This window comes from Myotis lucifugus, unplaced genomic scaffold (assembly GCF_000147115.1).
Source record: "Myotis lucifugus unplaced genomic scaffold, Myoluc2.0 scaffold_2138, whole genome shotgun sequence".
In the NCBI taxonomy this organism is placed as follows: Eukaryota; Metazoa; Chordata; class Mammalia; order Chiroptera; family Vespertilionidae; genus Myotis; species Myotis lucifugus.
Window position 1 is genome coordinate 11,485 of NW_005873186.1, and position 18,009 is coordinate 29,493.

The window sequence follows — 18,009 nt, forward strand, 5'->3', positions numbered from 1 at the left end:
GCCTGCGTGCCGGTGCCGGTGCCGCCCAGCCCGGCCCGGCCGCTCTCCCCGCCGCCGGCTCCTGATGACGGCGCCCTGGCCCCCGCCCGAATAGCGCTTGGTGGGAGGGGGCCAGCCTGGGTGGCGGTGTCGTTTCGGGGTCACGCGTGTTCCCTGTGGTCATGTCCCCCGTGGGGTGGCCGCCAGGCAGCGGGTTTGCTGTGGGCGGCGGGCTCCCGGCTGCTGTGGCCTTTCGGGTCCAGGCCCGGTGCTGGCATCTGACATCAGGGCGCCTCTGTTACAGTCGCGGAGCCAGTGCGGAGACTGTGAGCTGCGGCCGCGCCGGTCAATGCCCTTATTCCGATACCTTTTCCCTGTTCCACACTCTCCTGTCCGGTCCTGTCCGGTCCTGCACGCGCTTCTTTCTCACGGACCCCGCAGAAGACCACGGCGCATCAGCCAGTTTCTCTCCAGCTTCCTGGGTTTCTGGGAGGCCTGGTGGGATACATTGTGGCTGCTCCTCTGTGGGGATGTATCCATGTTTCTCGGGGTCAGAGAGGCTGTGGGTCTTGGGGAGGGGACCACAGAGGTGGAGCGTCCTCATCCCTCTGGTCCAGGGCGCCCGCTGTCAGCGTGAGGCCCAGGCGGGTCTGCCAGGTCCCCCTGCTCTGCAGTCACTCCCCCGCTCCCTCCCCGCCCCCATTGGCACGCTGCTCTTTGGAGGAAGTGCTGTGTGCAGGGCACGCTTGGGGTGGGCCTGGGGCTGCCTAGAGGCGGGCGGGCCAGGTTCACCTTCACCTTCACCAGGGACTGGGTGTGCGGGCAGAAGGCAGGCGCCCATCAGGGAGGCTCCCAGCCATTATGGAAACGGGGGCCTCAGAGGAGCCACCTGGGGGAGCCGGGGTCTTAGAGCTGTGGAATGGCAGGTGCCCATGGACGCTGGGTCAGGTGTACCCACAGGTATTCAGGTACGAGTGCCTGCGGGGGAGCTGGAGGTGGGGCAGCTGGCGGGGGAGAATCCGGCCCGTGAAGAGAGGTGTGAGGTGTGAAGAAATACACTTGGTCTCTGTCCCTCCGCCAGTTCCTGCCAGAGCTCCAAAAGCCCTTTGGGATTTCTTGTTCATATTTTTAAATATATACATAGGCCCTGGCTGGTGTGGCTCAGTGGATAGAGCATTGGCCTGTGGACTGAAGGGTCCCGGGTTCGATTCTCGCCAAGGGCACATGTCCGGGTTGTGGGTTCGGTCTCCAGTGTGGGGCGTGCAGGTGGCAGCCGATCGATGATTCTCTCTCATCATTGATGTTTCTCTCTCTCTCCCATATATTTTATTGATTTCAGAGAGGAAGGGAGAGAGAGAGAAACATCAATGATGAGAGACAGTCATCCATTGGCTGCCTCCTGCACGCCCCACACAGGAGGTAAAGCCCGCCACCCAGGCATGTGCCCTGATGGGGAATTGAACCTCCTGGTTCATAAACTGACCCTCAGGCACTGAGCCGCGCTGGTGGGTGGAGTTTCTGGAGCGATCAGGGTGTCTCGGGTGATACATAATGAGCCACTCTGCCTCTAACCTGAGTGTATGCTAATGAAGTACCTGTGATTAGCGGTCTGGACCTTCCTACCCCACCCCCAACCTCCGGGGGGCAGTGGGGGCCTGGAGATTGAGCTCAATCGCCAGTGGCAAACAGGTAACCAGTCATACCAGGCACTGAAGATAAAGGTCTTGGACAGGGAGGCGTGGGGAGCTTCTGGGTTGGCGGCACCTGCTGACCCCACAAGGAGGAAGCTTCTGCATTCAGGGCGGCTGGACCTTGAGCTTTGTGCCTCCTCCTCTGGGCGGCACCGTGTCCTCTGTAATAAACTGCAGAAGCAAGGAGAGCGCTTTCCCGGGTCCCGTGTCATTCCAGCACGTTGTCAGGTGAGGGGTTCAGGGACCTGCATTTGTAGTTGGTAGAACGTGGGCAGCCTGGGCACCCTCCTTGCAGCTGACACGTATGCAGGGTGGGCGGGGAGTCTCGTGTAACTTGGGGTCTGTACTGACCCCGGGTAGTGTCAGAATTGAATGGTAGGACACACAGCTGGTGTGGGAGAGTTGTTGTGGGGAAAAGACAACACAGCAGGGCTTCCAGGAGGAGGGGGTGTCCACGGACCACCTCGCTGCTGCAGGGGCGGGGCCTGCAGAGTGCAGCGAGCCTGGGAAGGGAGGAGGTGGGGGGGGGGGTGAACTCATGCCACCTCGAGCTGTGGCAGCTTGTTGGCTTCTGGGGGGCATGTGCAGGTGGGGAGCCATTTCTGAGCCCACTTGAGGTGGGGGGCTGGCCTGGACAGGCAGAGGGGACAGGCCAGGGGTGAGGGGCAGACTTCTTTTTGGGAGACAACTGGTGGCTCCCCGGTTGGATGGTGTGTTGGCCATGTGTTTTGTAATGTTAACAGGAAATGTCACGTGTGAAATAGGAAAGGTACTTTATGAACCATGGTGACCGAGCTTGTGAGCCCAGCCCCCACTTACAGCCAGGCTGATGTCCACGAGCAAGACTCTAAATTTAATGTTTGATGGGAACAGCTTTCTGCACAGGAAAGTGAGACTAGTCCGTGTTGACAGCAGCCTCCTATCGAATTTCACAAGTGACAGCTGGAGTCCATGTCCTCAGAGGGTCCACCTCGCCTGGCCGCACCGCGGGGCCTAGGGTGGGGCCGGCCGCGGCCCCGTCCGTCTTCTCTCTTCTGCTGGCCCAGCGTTGGCTCTCAGCAACCCCGCCTGTTCCAGGCACGCCTGCTCCTGCCGGCCTTGCTGCCAGCCGCCTCCAGGCTCCCGCCTGCGCCCAGCGGCTCAGGACTGTCCTGTCCCCTCAGGCTGTTTCCCGGCACAGGGCCTGACCCCAGGAGGCCCGCAGGCTGGTCATGTGGGTGACCCTGCACTTATGCTGAGGGGGCTAGTGAGGTAGAGAGAGGGTCACACATACAACCAGATCCGAAAATTGCGCTGTGTGCTCATCAGTGTTTAGCCAAGAAATGGCTTACTCTTGGCGTTTGTTTTTCCAGTAATTCTCAGCCCTCGCCCCTCGTGTGGGCAGGGGAAGCGGTGGGTCACTTGGGTGTGGCCTTGCTTGCACGTGGGGCTGCCTGTGCATTGGGGTCATGTTCATTCTGGCTCTGCCCACCAGAGCCAAGCTGGAGCCAGCAGGGAGCTGTCCCCTGGGGCCTTTGGCTGGCGGAGTCTGTGTCTCCACTTGGGAGATGAGGAGCCAGGGGCTGACTCGGGCTCCCCTTCTCCCCTAGAGCCCCCCCAAGACACCGGGCCGTCCCGGGGCAAACCCTTCGCCTGGCAGCACCCTGAACTGTTTAGCAGGCACTCGGGCTTCCAGCAGCTTACCTTAGAGAGGCTCCTCAGACTCGCCGAGGGTCAGCATAGAGCGCCTGGTGTGAACTGACTGTTCCCTCTGCTTTGCTGCAGGTAGTCCGGGGGACCACGCCTGTCTCAGCTGTGCCAGCGCCGTGGGGTGGATCAGCCGCCTGTAAGTAAGCGTGTCTGCCTCGGGGGCTGCTGGAACGATGGGAACCCTCCATTTGGGGAGCCAGTGTCTCCTGCTCTTCTATTTTTTATGTTTCTGCTTCTTTAAAAACACACAAACATGTATATATATGGTTTAATATATTTGTATTGATTTCAGAGAGGAAGAGAGAGGAGAGAGAAACGTCAATGATGAGAGAGAATCATTGATCACCTGCCTCCTGCACGCCCCAAACAACCAAAACTTGGTGGTTGTTAAAGCAAAATTGTGCTCAAGCGTATTTCCCATTTTAAGACTTTATGAAGTGCTCACATGAGCCTGCCCACAGCCTTGCACTCATGTGCGCGTATCTGATGGCAGGGCCGGCAGAAGCACAGCCTTCGAGGGGACACAACAAAGTCTGTGTAGGAGCCACTCCCAGCAGCAGCCCCCCTGGCCCTCCTGTAGCCAGAGTGCTCCCGGCTTTGATTTTAGTTGGATTTCTGTGGCCCCAGGGCTGTGGAACCCTTCTGGTTACGACGGGAGCCTTTGATGTATGAGCAGAGGACATCTGGACTCCTGGTCTTCGTAGATTTCATCCTGAAGTGGACTAGGGGCATTCAAGGGCCTGGGCCTTGGGTGGTAGGAAACAAGGCCCTGCGGCCCCGGGGGTCTGGTCCTGGTGCGTGAAGGAGGTGGCCCCTGGCTGGCAGTCAGTGCTGGGTGTGTGGTCGCTGGTTAAGAGTCCTGACGGCCAAGCCAGGTTGGGGGCGGCTGTGTGGTTGGGTTCACCTGCAGGAGCAGCCCAGGCGCCGCTGATCGGGCCCTGGAGCCTGCAGGCCCAGGGCCTGTCCCCGTGGGCGCGGCTGTTCCTGGGCCGCGCCTGTCACTCCATGCGAGTTCTCCAGCCGGCCCTCGTCTCTGGGCTGTCCCTCAGTGAGATTATTTCAGTTCTAAAATGGTCTTTTTGGGATTGTAACTGAAATGCCATTAAATCCATAAAATCATTGGGGAACACTACCGTTTTTTAAATCCTCACCTGAGGATGTGTTTTTATTGATTTTTAGAGGAGAGGAGGGAGGAGAGAGAGAAACATCAATAGGTTGCCTCCCATATGCGCTCTGACCAGGCATCGAATCCACAGCCTTTTTGGTGCATGAGATGCTCCAACCAACTGAGCCACCCAGCCAGGGAGAGGAATGTTAACTTAAAAAAATATATATATATACACACACATACACACACACACACACACATATTATTGATTTCAGAAAGGAAAGGGAGAGGAGGAGAGAGAGAGAAACATCAATGATGAGAGAATCATTGATTAGGTGCCTTCTGCACGCCCCCACTGGGGATTGAGACTGTAACCCGTGTATATGCCCCGACTGGGAATAGAACTCAATCACTGAGCAACACCAGCCAGGCAACTTTCTAATTCACATACAGTGTCCCTGGTGTAAGTAGTTTTATTAAGACCTTTTCTCTCTTTCAGAAGAAGGTATGTCAGTTTCTTTATATGGGCCACACTTACTTTCTTTAGAAAGTTAAACAGTTGCCTTTACGACAATTCCCAGAGGTGACCTGTGTGGTGGTGGGATGGTCTTTACTCAGGACATCTGTCTTCCTGGGCCGGCACTTCACACAGCTCCACTGAGCATCGGTAGCTGCTGTGGTAGCCTCTGTAGTTAGTGCTGGGGGTCGTCCTCCACACAGGGCCTTGGTTGTGTGGTTGCAGTTCGGACCTCAGTAGCCAGGCCTGTTGTCTCTGGGGCCAGGCATGACAGCTGTGGTCATGCGTGCGTCCTCACAATAGCAGGCACAGTGTCTGGTGTGCACTGCTTTGTGTAACAGTAGCTTGTTTTTCTCATTTTAAAGTTTTTATTAGCAATGGGTGCTGACTTTGTCGAGAACCTCTAAGATTCAAATATACTTGCACTCATGGTTCATATCTATATATACACCTAAGCGACCATTCGAGTGGTAGCTGTGACCCACACTGGCCACCAGGGGGCAGACGCTCAACACACAGGCATGGAAACATAGAACAGACTGATGAGTCTCAGAGGGAATGGGAGGGGGGGGGGGAGAGATTAACCAAAGATCATATATGCACACTAGAGGCCTGGTGCACAGATTCGTGCACCAGTGGGGTCTCTGAGCCTGGCCTGCGGGGATCGGGCCGAAACTGGCAGTCCAATATCCCCCGAGGGGTCCTGGATTGCGAGAGGGTGCAGGCCAGGCTGAGGGACCCGCCGGTGCATAGGCACCGGGCCTCTAGTTAAAACAAAAGCTGTGCTTTATTGATATTTTTTATAAGTTCACAACTTTTAGAAAGTTAAACACTTTCTTTAGAAAGTTAAACAATAGGTTCAAATTAGGAATTACAGATGAGAGGCAGAATCTCATGTCATTTTCAGCATCCAAAAATTTTACTCCTTATTTTGATGGCACAATATAAGAAATCCTGAGTCACACAGGGACGTATCTGCAAGTGGCAGCCATTTGTATTAGTTGCTTTGCAATCTCAGTCTTTGGTTGAAGTGGTTCAGGCCCGGATGAGTGAGCAGGTGGAGAGTTTCTGGTCCTCGACCTCGTCGTGGACATCACCCCGCTGCTCCTGACCTCTCCCCAGCGGTGAGGAGAGGGAGGCACCAGCTCTGAGGACCAGACTATAACCTCGTTCAGTGGGAAAACCTGGGCAGTGGGAGGCCGTCTGTGTCCTTACGCTTCACGGTGTGACTGTTCACAGGCTTGGCTGTGTCGGCCAGGTGCTCCCCGCACAGCGAGGGGTTGCTCGGTGGGTGGTGCGGGGCCTGGGCCTCCAGCAGGCGTTGAGGTGCTGTGGGTGGTGGCCTCTGGCTCCCCAGCTGGGGCCTGTGGTTTCTCTCATCTCTGGGCAGAGAGGTGCCCTGCCCCTCTGGTGTCGTGTCCCTGAAGGACAGTGGTGGCCCGGCTGCGGGCCATTGTCTTGGTGGGCTGTCCCTTCCGGGGGACATGTACCAGGAGCTTAGTGGCCCGTGAGCCAACACCGTGAGCCCTGCTCCTCTGCCAGGCGCTGCCTAGCCTTGCTCTTCTGGGCGGATGGCAGGCGGCTGGTTGAGAAGGACGCAGCCTGCGTCCTGAAGTGAGACGCACAGCGAGGGGAGCCCCGACGCGGGCCTGTGCTCGAGGGGGCCTCCTCGGTGACCACGTGCTCCCTGCTGACATGCTGCCTCCCCCGGGGGCTCCCCGCGTGGGAAGGTGACCTATGAAAAGTGGGGAGGAAAGAGAAACAGGTGTGGCTGGTGCAGGGGCTGCGCTGCTGCCCGCGCAGGTGAGGGGCGGTGCTTCTCGGTGCTGGGCGCCCTGGCGGGTGTGGGCAGAGCAGGGGCGGCCTTGACGAGGCCATCTGTCCCAGCTGCCCCGGAGAGGTGGCCGTGCCCAGATTGGTTTAGTGCAGGATTTTTAAATAGTAAATGACACCGTATGCTTTTGAAAATAGCTCCCCCTTTCTGGCTGGAGTGTTAGTCACAATCTCTCTAATGTGCTGAAGGCAGCAGGCCCTCGCTGCACACCAGGTGCTCCTCAGCTCAGTCTGACTGCACACATCTGTCCGAGCCTGTTGGCTGCCCCTGGAGACTGTGATGTCACACCTTCTCCTGGAAGCCATTGGCTTCCTGGCTAGTGGCGGGTGGAAATTGGATACTCAGCTTGATGAGTCCAGGAGGAAGGTTGATCTGTGTGTGTGGCCACTGTCCCCCAGGACAGGCGTGATGTTCTCACTGCTGCAGTGGTCAGGGGACTGCTGAGCCCGAGCAGCCCTCCTGTGCCCTGGCAGCCTGTCCCCCGGGGCCTGAGACTCAGGACGGGGAGGGTGTGAGGGACAGAAGTGGGGCGGCAGAGGTGGGGGATGGCGGTGCCCTGTGCCAGCTGTACCTGCCCACGATAAGCTACGAGTTTCTTCCCGCCCAGATTGGCAGCTTCTCACCCACTTTGTGGGCAGTAGCAATAGCTGCCACTCCTGTGCTGTGCCAGATGCTGTCACACAGTGTGGCAGCACACACACTTCCAGAGGACATTCTGAGGCACAGGGAGGTGAGGTTACTTGCCCGAGGTCACACAGCAACAAGTAGTGGAGTTGGCATTTGAACTGGGACAGTCTGCTCCAGGGCGCAGGTCCTTCCTGCCAGCGGCAAGCCAGGTGCCGAGAGGTGACTGGCAGGAGATGCTGGGTGTGCCCTGAAGTAATTCGGAGCCTGTGCCACCCGGAGGCAGGTTTGTGCCTGACCAAGGAGAGGCTTCAGTGACAGACGAGTGTGAGATGGAAACGGAAGGGACTGTGGGCAGCTGTCCAGTTGGCCCTGTAGACGTCTTTGTCTCTGCTGCAGCCGGAAGAGGGTCTCCTCATCGAGTGCAGACCTGGGTGGTGCCAGGCTCTGGCCGGGCACCATAAGCTGCGGGTGGCACGGTCCCTGCTCCAGGCACTCAGGCTGCTGCCGCCCTCCTCTCAGGGCTGTTTTGTGGGTGGACCCGAGGATGCAGCTGTGGGGGCCCAGGGAGCAGCCTGGCCTACGTGGGCGGCCACAGCCCGGGCGCCCTGGGGCCCGAGTGTGGATGGAGAGGGCTCAGGGGTGCAGATACAGAAGCCGCTGGGTCTCCCACGGGGAGCCGGTGCAGGGGAACGGAGCAGGCGGGATGGATTTGAGTGTCACGGGCCAGGAGGACAGGCTGGGTCAGGCGGCCTGAGGGAGCGGCGCCTGCCCGTTGCTGGGGGAGGGGAGCAGCGAGGGGCTGAGTGGGAGGCAGTGGGCTTGGCAAAGGCTTCTTGGTGTTTGCCATTTTGTGCAGACACCTGTGGGCGCCCGGGTGGTAGGTCCAGGCCATCGTTGGCGTGGCGCGTCCTCGCTGACCTTCAGGACGTGCTCAGGAGCGGCAGGTCTTTGTAGAAGGCCACCTGTGGGGAGAGGGCCACCCCCAGATTCTCAGAGCCTGTGGGGACGGGCCTGGGAGACCCGCCCAGAGCTGGGGTGTCTGTTCCGGGTCCAGCTTTTGCTGCCTGTGTTAGTGTCCAGCCTGCCCCTGTGAGGCCCAGCCCCTGTGGCTCCGGGGGTGGCAACTCCTCCACCCACCCCGCTCTGGAGGGAAGGGCTGGGTGGGCTCCAGGCATCGGGAAGGGAAGTGGAGGGTGTTTTGTGCGTGGGGGAGGGGAGGTCAGACATGGCTGTTTGCTCTCCCTTACCAGGCGTGTCCCGCTGGGCGGCTGTGCTCCCGTGCACCTTTCCTTCGGAGGCGACCCCCTGGGCTGCTGGACTCGGAGGCCCCGAGCGCCGTGGGCCCCGGCCCCAGTGGGCCTGCTGGTCGCCCAGCCGCAGCTCCCGCCCGCGCGCTGCTGGCACTCCTCGCCCGCGCTGTGCGATGACTCGGTGGTGGAGAAGTCGCTCAAGTCCCTCAAGGACAAGAACAAGAAGCTGGAGGAGGGCGGGCCGGTGTACAGCCCCCCCGCGGAGGTGGTGGTGAAGAAGTCCCTGGGGCAGCGGGTGCTGGACGAGCTGAAGCACTACTACCACGGCTTCCGCCTGCTCTGGATCGACACCAAGATCGCGGCGCGCATGCTCTGGCGCATCCTCAACGGGCACAGCCTGACCCGCCGCGAGCGCAGGCAGGTAATGCGCACGCCCGCCCCGGGTGCCCGGTGCCGCGGGTCTGTCCTCTGGGCGCTGGTGCTGGGGTCCTCTGGCTGCTTCTCCCGCCGACGGGGCCCTGTCTGCTGAGCTGTATCGCGGGGGCTGGTGACCTGCCTTTTCCGTCTCGTTGCTTTCCCCTGTCGTTGGGCTGTGCACCTCCTTCCAGGTTGTTTGCATGGCTTGTTGGGGATCTGTGCTCCCAGACCCCCTGTGTCTTTTCTTTTGTGCTGAGTCCCAGGGGACAAGGGGCAGCCTCCAGCCCTCAGGGCCTTGGAGCCCGAGGAAAGGCCCTGGAGTGTCCTTCCCTGAAGGCTGACACAGAGGCTTCTCCGTGAGAAGAGGGGCCTCGGTCACAGCCGGGGGTTGCTTGTGACCTGTGAGCACTGGCTTCTGGCTTTATGCTGCGCTCAGGGTTCCATGGACCACAGAGGAGTGTTTACTGGCTGGAGTCCAAGGGATGCTGGGAGAAGGGTGCAGATGGGTACTTTGAAGAACGGTTGGATTAGAATTTCCCAATTAGTGTTTACTGGACAGGTTACACGCACACTGCCTTTTGGGGACTCGCAAGAGAAGGCTGTATGGTTCAGGTTCTCTTCTGCCCTCCCTGCCCTGTTCTGCTGTGAAAGTTACAGGGTTTTTGCTACTTCGTTGAAGACAATATGTGCTGTTATGAAAAAAAACAAAGCACACAGTTGACCCTAGCCAGGCTCAGTGGTTAGAGCATCGGCCCAAGGACTGGAGGGTTGCAGGTTTGATTCTGGTCAAGACACGTCCTCAGTTGCACCTGTAGGAGGAACCAATCAATGTCTCTCTCACATCGATGTTTCTAAAACTCACTGGAAAAATACCCGTGGGTGAGGATTAACACAACAAAATAAACAAAACGCAGCACCCACTTGACGGGCCTTTCCATGGCCAAATCTGGGACCATTTGAGCATAAAATAAAAACGAGAATTGTAAACAAATGGAAAACGTCGGGTAATAAATAGGAAAACGAATGTGCGGAAAAGGCAGCGAAGCTGGTGAGCGGGGAGGTGGCGTGAGTGAGGAAGTTGCTGCTTTGCGAGCATCAGTAGAGACTGGAAGAGCCGTGGCTGCGTGACCTGGGGGAGAGGTGGGTGTGGGCCTGGCCTCCAGTGCCTCCGCACAGCAAGGGCAGCCCTCCCTCGGGAGCTGGTTCCCGGCGGGAGCACAGCACCCACACCCAGCAGCGGGGGTGTTTCTGGATGTGACCTCTCTCCCCAGAGGCCTGCGGGCTAGTCCATTGGGCGTGGGGTGAGGACATGGAGAGGCAGCCTTGGCCTCTCCGCCCACAGCCGTGTGAGTGGCAGCTGCGCACTCGCCTGGTGGGGTTCTGACGACCCCAGTGGCCACGTCGTCAGTGGCGGGGGCAGTGTGTTTATGTTGGGGAAGCACTTGGGTTTTCTCTAACGATCGCCATGCAGCTCAGCCCTAAATCCAGCCCTTTCAGGAAGAACCAGAGAAATGCACGGCCTTGGGGGTGGGTGGTGTGGCCACAGCCTCCCCAGCAACAACCCGTCCTCGTGGTTGCTCTCGTCCGGCCAGGCCCGCCTGTGGGCAGCACTGTGTTTGCCGCAGCTGTTTCCCCAGAGCAGGACCCCAGGGTCCCGGGTCAGTGCCTCTGGGGCGGGTCCCGGAGGCCCCAGCGCTGGGTGCTGCTCCCAGCCAGCTTTCCCGCAGGCCCGGCTGAGAGGGACGGCCCGGGAGTTCCTGTGGGTCCCGGTGGCCTGGAGCTCCCGGCCTGCAGGACGCGCGCCGTGACCTCTGACCCCGCCGCTCGCTCCCTGCAGTTCCTCCGCATCTGCGCCGACCTCTTCCGCCTGGTGCCCTTCCTGGTCTTCATCGTGGTGCCCTTCATGGAGTTCCTGCTGCCCGTCGTGGTGAAGCTCTTCCCCAACATGCTGCCGTCCACGTTCGAGACCCAGTCCATCAAGGTGCTCCGGGGCGTGTTCCTTCGCGGTGGCCACGCCCGCGGGGGGTCGCCGTCTCTTAGATGTGTTTGCAACATGGTTGCTCTGGACCCGTGTCTTCAAGCCGGGCTGAGACCATTCGTGGGGTGGGATGCGGGCCAGCCCCCAGCCGTGCGGGCCCTGCCTGTTTCGGTCAGGGAGGTCTTGTGGGGACACGTGCCCAGCCGGGTGTGGACTCTGCCAGCCCTGCTCTGGGTGGCACAGTGGGAGGCAGGAGCTGGAGGGGACGCTCCAGCCCCGCTCGTCGGGGAGGGTCTGGGCAGAGGGTAGCGCCCGTCTCTGCCCCGCAGGAGGAGAGGCTGAAGAAGGAACTGCGGGTCAAGCTGGAGCTGGCCAAGTTCCTCCAGGACACCATTGAGGAGATGGCCCTGAAGAACAAGGCGGCCACGGGCAGCGCCACCAAAGACTTCTCCTTGTTTTTCCAGAAGGTGCCCTGATGCTTCGGAGCCCCTGTGGCCTCAGCCCACTGTCCTTAGTGCTGGTTAGAGCCTCGGGCCACCTGCCTTCCCTGGGGAGTGGTCCTCATTGCCATCCTCCCTTTTTCTACTGTAGCAGCAGGGGGCGCTCCTGACCCCCCTCCCCAGGCAGGCGGGCGGGCGGGCGGGCGGGCGGGCGGGCGGCAGCTGCTGCCCAGGGCCTATGGAGGTTCCCTCCACACTCAGGTTGAACCTCAGTCCGAGAACTTGAACCCGCTGACATTCAGTTACTTGTGTCTGCCTCCAACTTTGCAGCAGCCCCAGGAGAGGGAGAGTTTGGCAAATGAGGAACCTAAGACCCTGCAGTGTGACAAGCGGGGGGTGGGCAGGGGAGAGGATGGACCACAGGCTGCTCCACAGCCATGGCTGAGGTGGGGGGAGAGTGGCAGGGCCTCCTTGCCAGCAGGGGGAGGCCAGGCCTCTTCCAGTCGCCAGCCCACACCCCGGGCTGGGCTGCCCTCGGGGTTGAGTCTTAGGGGCTGTTCTGAGATTGTGCCTGATAGTCCAGGCAGTCCACCTCCCCCAGCTCCCGGTCCTCCTCCTTTCCTCACTTGGGGCGAGTGGCCCCCGGGCCTGGGAGGGGTGCTGTGTGCGTGCGTGTGCGTGCGTGTGCGTGTGTGCGTGCGTGTGTGTGTGCGTGTGTGTGTGTGCGTGTGTGCGTGCGCGTGTGTGCATGTGTGTGTGTGCGCGTGCGTGTGTGTGTGCGTGTGTGCATGCGTGCGTGTGTGTGTGCGTGTGTGCATGCGTGCGTGCGTGTGTGTGTGCATGCGCGCGCGCTCAGGGAACAGCCCCCACCGTGAGTAACACCCGGCGCTGCTCCTGCAGATCCGAGAGACCGGGGAGAGACCCAGCAATGAGGAAATCATTCGTTTCTCCAAACTGTTTGAGGACGAGCTGACCCTGGACAACCTCACGCGGCCGCAGCTGGTGGCGCTGTGCAAGCTGCTGGAGCTGCAGTCCATGGGCACCAACAACTTCCTGCGCTTCCAGCTCACCATGCGGCTGCGCTCCATCAAGGCGGACGACAAGGTGAGCGGCGGCTCGAGGTCGGCCGTCCTCGCAGCAGGGGTGGCGTCGCTGGTGGTCTGTCAGCCTCGCATGGCGGCTGTGCCCACCTGGTGGGCACGTGGGTGCTGTCTGCTGGGATCAGTGATACTGGGATCGTGCCGTCCACGTGACTTCCCACCTGGCGTGGCATCGGATCCTCCCGTGTGGCCTCGTGCTCATTGGGAAGGTGCGTTCTAATGTCTCCTGACGCTTCCTCGGATGAGTGCGTTACAGCTTGTTCATTACTGTAGCCAGTCTTTTGCTACCTAAACAACACTCCAGTAAGTTTCTTTTTTTTAAGTTCATATATTCTTACTGAGTTTAGAGAGAGGAAGGGGGAGGGATAGAGAGAGAGAAACATCTATCGGCTGCCTCCTGCACACCCCACACTGGGGATTGAGCCCACAACCTGGGCATGTGCCCTGACTGGAGATCAGACCTGAACCTTGGTGTATCGGGATGATGCTCTACCAACTGAGCTGCCCGGCCGGGGCATGGGTTTAATTACTCTTAGACCCACTTCTCAGTTCCTCATTTCAATGCCAGAATTTTTTTTTTTAAGATTTCATTTCTCACATAAAGCTGTCCATCTTGCTGTCTGTCTTCTTGAACATGCTAGTCTTAGTTCACGTCTAATTATTCCAGTAACAGTATGAAACAGGTGTTCATTGTTTTCTCTCGGGGCTTGGCTTGTTGGTCGTATTTAGCTTTTTCAAATAGAGACCTTGTCTGAAGTGAGGTTCTGGGTGGTGTCCTCCTCCAGGAGCCCCCACAAGGTCATCACCCCAGGGCTGGCCTGGCTTCCGGGGTGCCCTCTGCCTGGAGCTCCCATGGCACAGCCCAGGTGCCCGCCTGCTGCACAAGGCTCTGCCAGCTCCTCCCCGGTGCCCGCTTAGCGTGAGGCCCGACGCCAGGGGGTTCCTGCGCTTTCTGCTCTCCGGACTGAGCCCCAGGACCCCCGCTGCTCCTTCTTAGCCTGGCAAGATGGCTGCCTCTTAGCAGTGGTCTCTGCCTGGACTCCGCCTGCTCCGAGCTGGCGTATGCCGCTGGGCCCGGCGGCTCCCGGATGGCCAGCTCGCTTCCTGGCAGCCTGGTCGCTCTCCCGTCTCCAGACGCGCCTGTGTCCTGTGGTCCCTGGCTTCTCCGGCTCTCGGGGCAGCTACCCTCCCCGGTCGTCCTGCGTGTGTGGGGCGAGAGGAGCTCGGCTGTGGCCCCTGTGCGTTTCTCCCGGGGAGGGCGTGCTCAGGGCACCGCTCTGCTGGAGAGCGGCGGGCGGCCCGTCCTGAGGCGCCGTCCTCTCGGGAGGAGGCTCCAGGCGGTGGCCGGGTTGAGTCCCTGCCCCTCACCCATCCTGTGACCTTGGACAAGTCACCCCACCGTGAAGTGCCTCAGATTCCAAGCCCTCCGCTGCCGAGAGGGGGGTGGGCCCTTTCCCTGGACAGGAAGCAGGGAGCACACCCGAGAGGACTGCGGGGTGGGGAGGCCCTGGGGCCCCAGGAACCACCGTGCGTCTTCGTACCTCATATCCCAGCCTTGGGCGACAGAAACACTGGCAAGTCCAGAGCCTGCTCTCGGCCAAGAGCAGGACAGGCTCGCCCTGGGAGAGAAGACTCCAGCCAGACCCCCCAGGAAACACTGGCCCCGCCCCGCGTCCACGGGTGGGTGTGAGCCCTCCACCCACCTGACAGTCCTAGGACACTTCCTCCCCGGGCGGGAGGTGCCGGTGGTGGAGGCCAGGCGGGGCAGGAACGAGGTTCAGGGAGCTGGGAAGCGCGGCAGGATGGACGCAGCACCGTGCCTGTCCCAGAATGCACCTGGTGCAGCTGGTGGGCTGGCTGATGCACAGAGATCGGTGCCCGTGAAGGGAGCCTGCTGTTCCAGGTTCCCTGGAAACGGCCATGGCGCCCCCGAACGGGAAGCGGCAGCAGGGGAGGCAGGAGGAAAGGGGCTGGGCCGTTGTCACTGGTGGGGTGGCCAGCTGGAGACGTTGGTTGGGCAGGAAGTGAAGCAGAGGTCGGGGTTTGTGGTTAGAGGGTTGACAGGTGACTTTGTGCGCCCACGAAAGCTGGGCTGCCAGGGCCATGCCAATAGCTCGGGCCACCAACAGATGCCAGATAACCAACTGCAAAGTCTATAAAGATGGTTAGAGCAGCGCCCCTTCCTCTCCCAGAGCCCTGTCAGGCAGCTAAGAGAGGACTGAAATGGGATCCAGTCTCATAACGTCATACTCCACACGCCCGGGCTCCACTAGGAAGCTACTCCTCATGCCCAGGCACAGTCCAGCACGGAAAACTCAGTGGTGGGCCCTCCAGTAGGATGGACAGGACAAAGTACAGGCTCCGTGAACAAGGGAAGTTGTAGAATTTAACATGTGAACAACAAAGAGGACAGTGAGAAAGGGTCAGAGCCTCCGGGACCTGTGGGCTGTTGCAGAACTAAGATATGTCGTGGGGGCTCCGGGAAGAGAAGGGACAGGGCAGAGCTGGAAAAGTGCTCAAAGAAGTCATGGCTGGACACTTCCCAAAGTCCTTCAATTCTACAAATGTAAGCAACCGAGGGAACCGCGGACAGGACAAACCCAAAGCAACCCACACCCTGCAGGACACGTCGCCGTCAAACTAATGAGCCTTCAAGGACAGAAGTAATTTGAAAGTAATGAGAGCGAACAGCCTCTTGCCTGCAGGACAAAGAATACAGAATGTCAGCCCACAGTTCTGTGTCCAGCAGCGTTCCCTGTTGGGCGAAGAGGAAGTCAGACCTCAGAAGAGGGAAAGCTACCGTGTGTCCCCAGCAGGCCTGTCCTCGAAGACCCTGACGGAGGTTTTCGAAGCAGGAAGTGAAGGGAGGGCCTGGAACAGCAGGAAGGAACGTCAGATCGGTCCAGCAGGCTCTCCTCGCGTGTCTCCCGAACAACGTTCGGTGGTGAAAGCACAGGCATGGCGCCGTGGCGTGGGGCTCTCCATGCACGAGTGGAAGAGGGCGCTTCCTCCAGTTCACCCGGACGGCCACGCAGGTGTGGTGCCCACGTGGCCACAGGTGTGGGCTGGCTCAGGCAGCAAGGACACGCCTGGTGGCCAGGCAGTGCGGCTCCTAAAGTGCCGCCAGTGAAGGGCCTGTGCAGAATCAGCTGCCAGGCTCTGGGATTTTCTTTGAATTTATTTTTTTAATGATTTCAGGGAGGAAGGGAGAGGGAGAAAGAGAAACATCAATGATGAGAATCATGGGTCGGCTGCCTCCTGCACGCCCCCCACTAAGGATCAAGCCCACACCCAGTCATGAGCCCTGACCGGGAATCGAACCGGGACCTCCTGGTTCATCTGGTTCATAGGTTGGCGCTCAACCACTGGGCCACACCAGCCATGCTAGGCTCTGTTTTTGGAAATTGGAGCCCAGTTAGCCTCCAGGAGCCCTTTTTTAGTAGGTGTCTTACTTCTCACACAGGAGGGCCACCCAGAAACACTAGAGAGGTCACAGTGGGGTCACGGAACCCCCAGGAGGATGGGGGCTGGAAGCAGACACGCAGTTTCTGCCTGAGCACTGCGTGCTGGGCACGGCCAGGCGCCCTCAGTGGGCGAGTGTAGCCAGGGCTGTGCTGGGCCGTGCTCCTTGGCACGGAAAGGCGAGTTGTTGATACGCCGGCAGCCTGTGTGAATGGGTCTTCATGGGATCCCCTGTGTGCGCTCGTGCGTCGGATGCAGCGAAACGAAGACCCAACGCGAGGCTGCGGGTCTAGGACTGGCTGGGCGGGAGGCGGCGGGAGGGACCTGCTGTCACCTGGCTGTGATCTTGTTCTGCACTTGGGGCGATGTCACCATGGGGCCCGGATTCGGCAGGTTACCACCACCTGTCTCATCTCAGGATGAACGTTTAAGAAGATGGGGTGGGGGCGCCCCTGTCCCCCTCAGGATACTGTGAGACGAGGTGGGGGGTGGAGACAGATGGGGAGCGCCTGCCATTCTGTCTCTCCCCTCCCTCCCTCCCCCCTCCCCGCTCTCCTCCCTCCCTCCTCCCTTGCACGGTGTCTTTGGCGCTGCAGCCCACGTCCTTGTCTAGGGGACTCCTGCGTGCCCCTCTCCTCCCTCTGGCTGGGAGCGGTGGCTGAGGCCGTGAGACATCTTGGGAGCCTATGGTCGCTCTGCTCTCTGCCCTTTCTCTTCCGTCCAGCAAACAGCAAGGCTCGGGTTGGGCTGGGTGGGCTGTGGGCAGGGACAGGTGGTGGGACCCTCCCCGCGGGCCTAGGTGGAGGCGCCCTTCTTCCAGACTCCGTTCTTGGGGCTGGTCCTGGCCGTGTGCGCTCCCCAGGTCCTTGGTCAGTTCCTGTCCCTGCAAACCCAGGCGGGGCCTTGGTCGGGCGTGTGTGACTTAGCAGAGCCTATGAGGGCCGTGGCTGACAAGGGGCACGTGGTTCCCACGCGTGTGGCCGTTAAGCCGGGAGCCCTGCTGCCCTTTCAGAACGACAGCGCAGCCACGCGTTGACTTTCTTTTCCAGCTGATTGCAGAGGAGGGTGTGGACAGCCTCAACGTCAAAGAGCTGCAGGCGGCGTGCCGGGCGCGAGGCATGCGGGCCCTGGGAGTCACAGAAGACCGCCTGCGGAACCAGCTGAAGCAGGTGCGTGCTCGCGGGGCCTCCGTCAGTCCCGCTCAGGCTCCTGTGGGGAGCCTGGAGGAGACCTGCAGGTCCTGCGGGCTCATGGGCAGCAGCCGGGCCTCATGCGCGGGGCCTGCACAGGTGCCTGACTCGGTCTGTGGTGCCCGGTGCTCGCTGTGTGCGGAGGCCGCGGTGGCTCCCAGGGCTGCAGTGCGGTCCTGTCCTGTCTCTGCTCCCGTCGTCTGGGCAGGTGAGCGCCACGTTAGCTCTTGGAGACACGGGCATGTCTCACCGAGGCCAGGCTTTGGCGCACCTGCTCCCTCCAGAGGCTCAGGCAGCTCTGCCCGCCCAGGTGGGACCGGCCCTGGGAAAGGCGGCGCTCAGAGCAATTCTCCTGCCACATCGGAAGGTGGAAGGTGGAAGGTGGAGAGCGTGCGGGCGCCCAGTGGCCCGCCTCCTGACCGCCATGCTGCGGCCCCTCCCAGGGGGGTCAGCGCGTCCTCCAGGTGGAGGCAAATGTGCAGCGCATCGGTCCCCTCTGTCTTCTGTGTGCTCCGCCTCCGCTTGTCTTCTGTGTGGTCTGTGGCAGGCCCTGCCCTGTGCCAGCCGAGGGCCAGAGTGCACGCGGCGTTCCTGCTCTGCGGAGCTCGCGCGGGCGTGCGGTCAAGTTGTTCTCCGCCACTCCTTCTCTGGGTACTTTACTCTCCTAAGCGTATCGCCCCGATCTTTGAGTTCCTTCTCAACTAATTCCGTCCTGGGACCCATATTT

The 18,009-nt window shown here is 60.4% G+C and overlaps 1 protein-coding gene and 1 long non-coding RNA gene across 3 annotated transcripts; one reads left to right on the top strand and one right to left on the bottom strand.

The window, feature by feature from the left end:
- Window positions 1–2,426: 2,426 nt before the first annotated feature.
- Window positions 2,427–5,534, bottom strand: LOC111824544. 2 transcript variants are annotated; one of them, XR_002827648.1, is made up of 2 exons: window positions 5,006–5,534; window positions 2,427–3,594 (listed from the first exon to the last, which is right to left on the bottom strand). It is a non-coding gene; the product is annotated as an uncharacterized LOC111824544 (long non-coding RNA). The 2 variants fall into 2 exon arrangements; XR_002827649.1 differs by lacking the exon at window positions 5,006–5,534 and adding an exon at window positions 3,805–4,739.
- A 1,187-nt stretch (window positions 5,535–6,721) lies between these two features.
- On the top strand, window positions 6,722–17,818 carry LETM1 (leucine zipper and EF-hand containing transmembrane protein 1; the record flags this gene model as incomplete). The annotated part of the gene is made up of 7 exons (XM_023748948.1): window positions 6,722–6,787; window positions 7,842–8,026; window positions 8,696–9,116; window positions 10,950–11,093; window positions 11,420–11,557; window positions 12,431–12,634; window positions 17,142–17,818. Coding segments are annotated over exons 1-7 (1,835 nt in total), but the record flags the coding sequence as incomplete, so codon positions are not given.
- Between the last annotated feature and the right edge of the window lie 191 nt (window positions 17,819–18,009).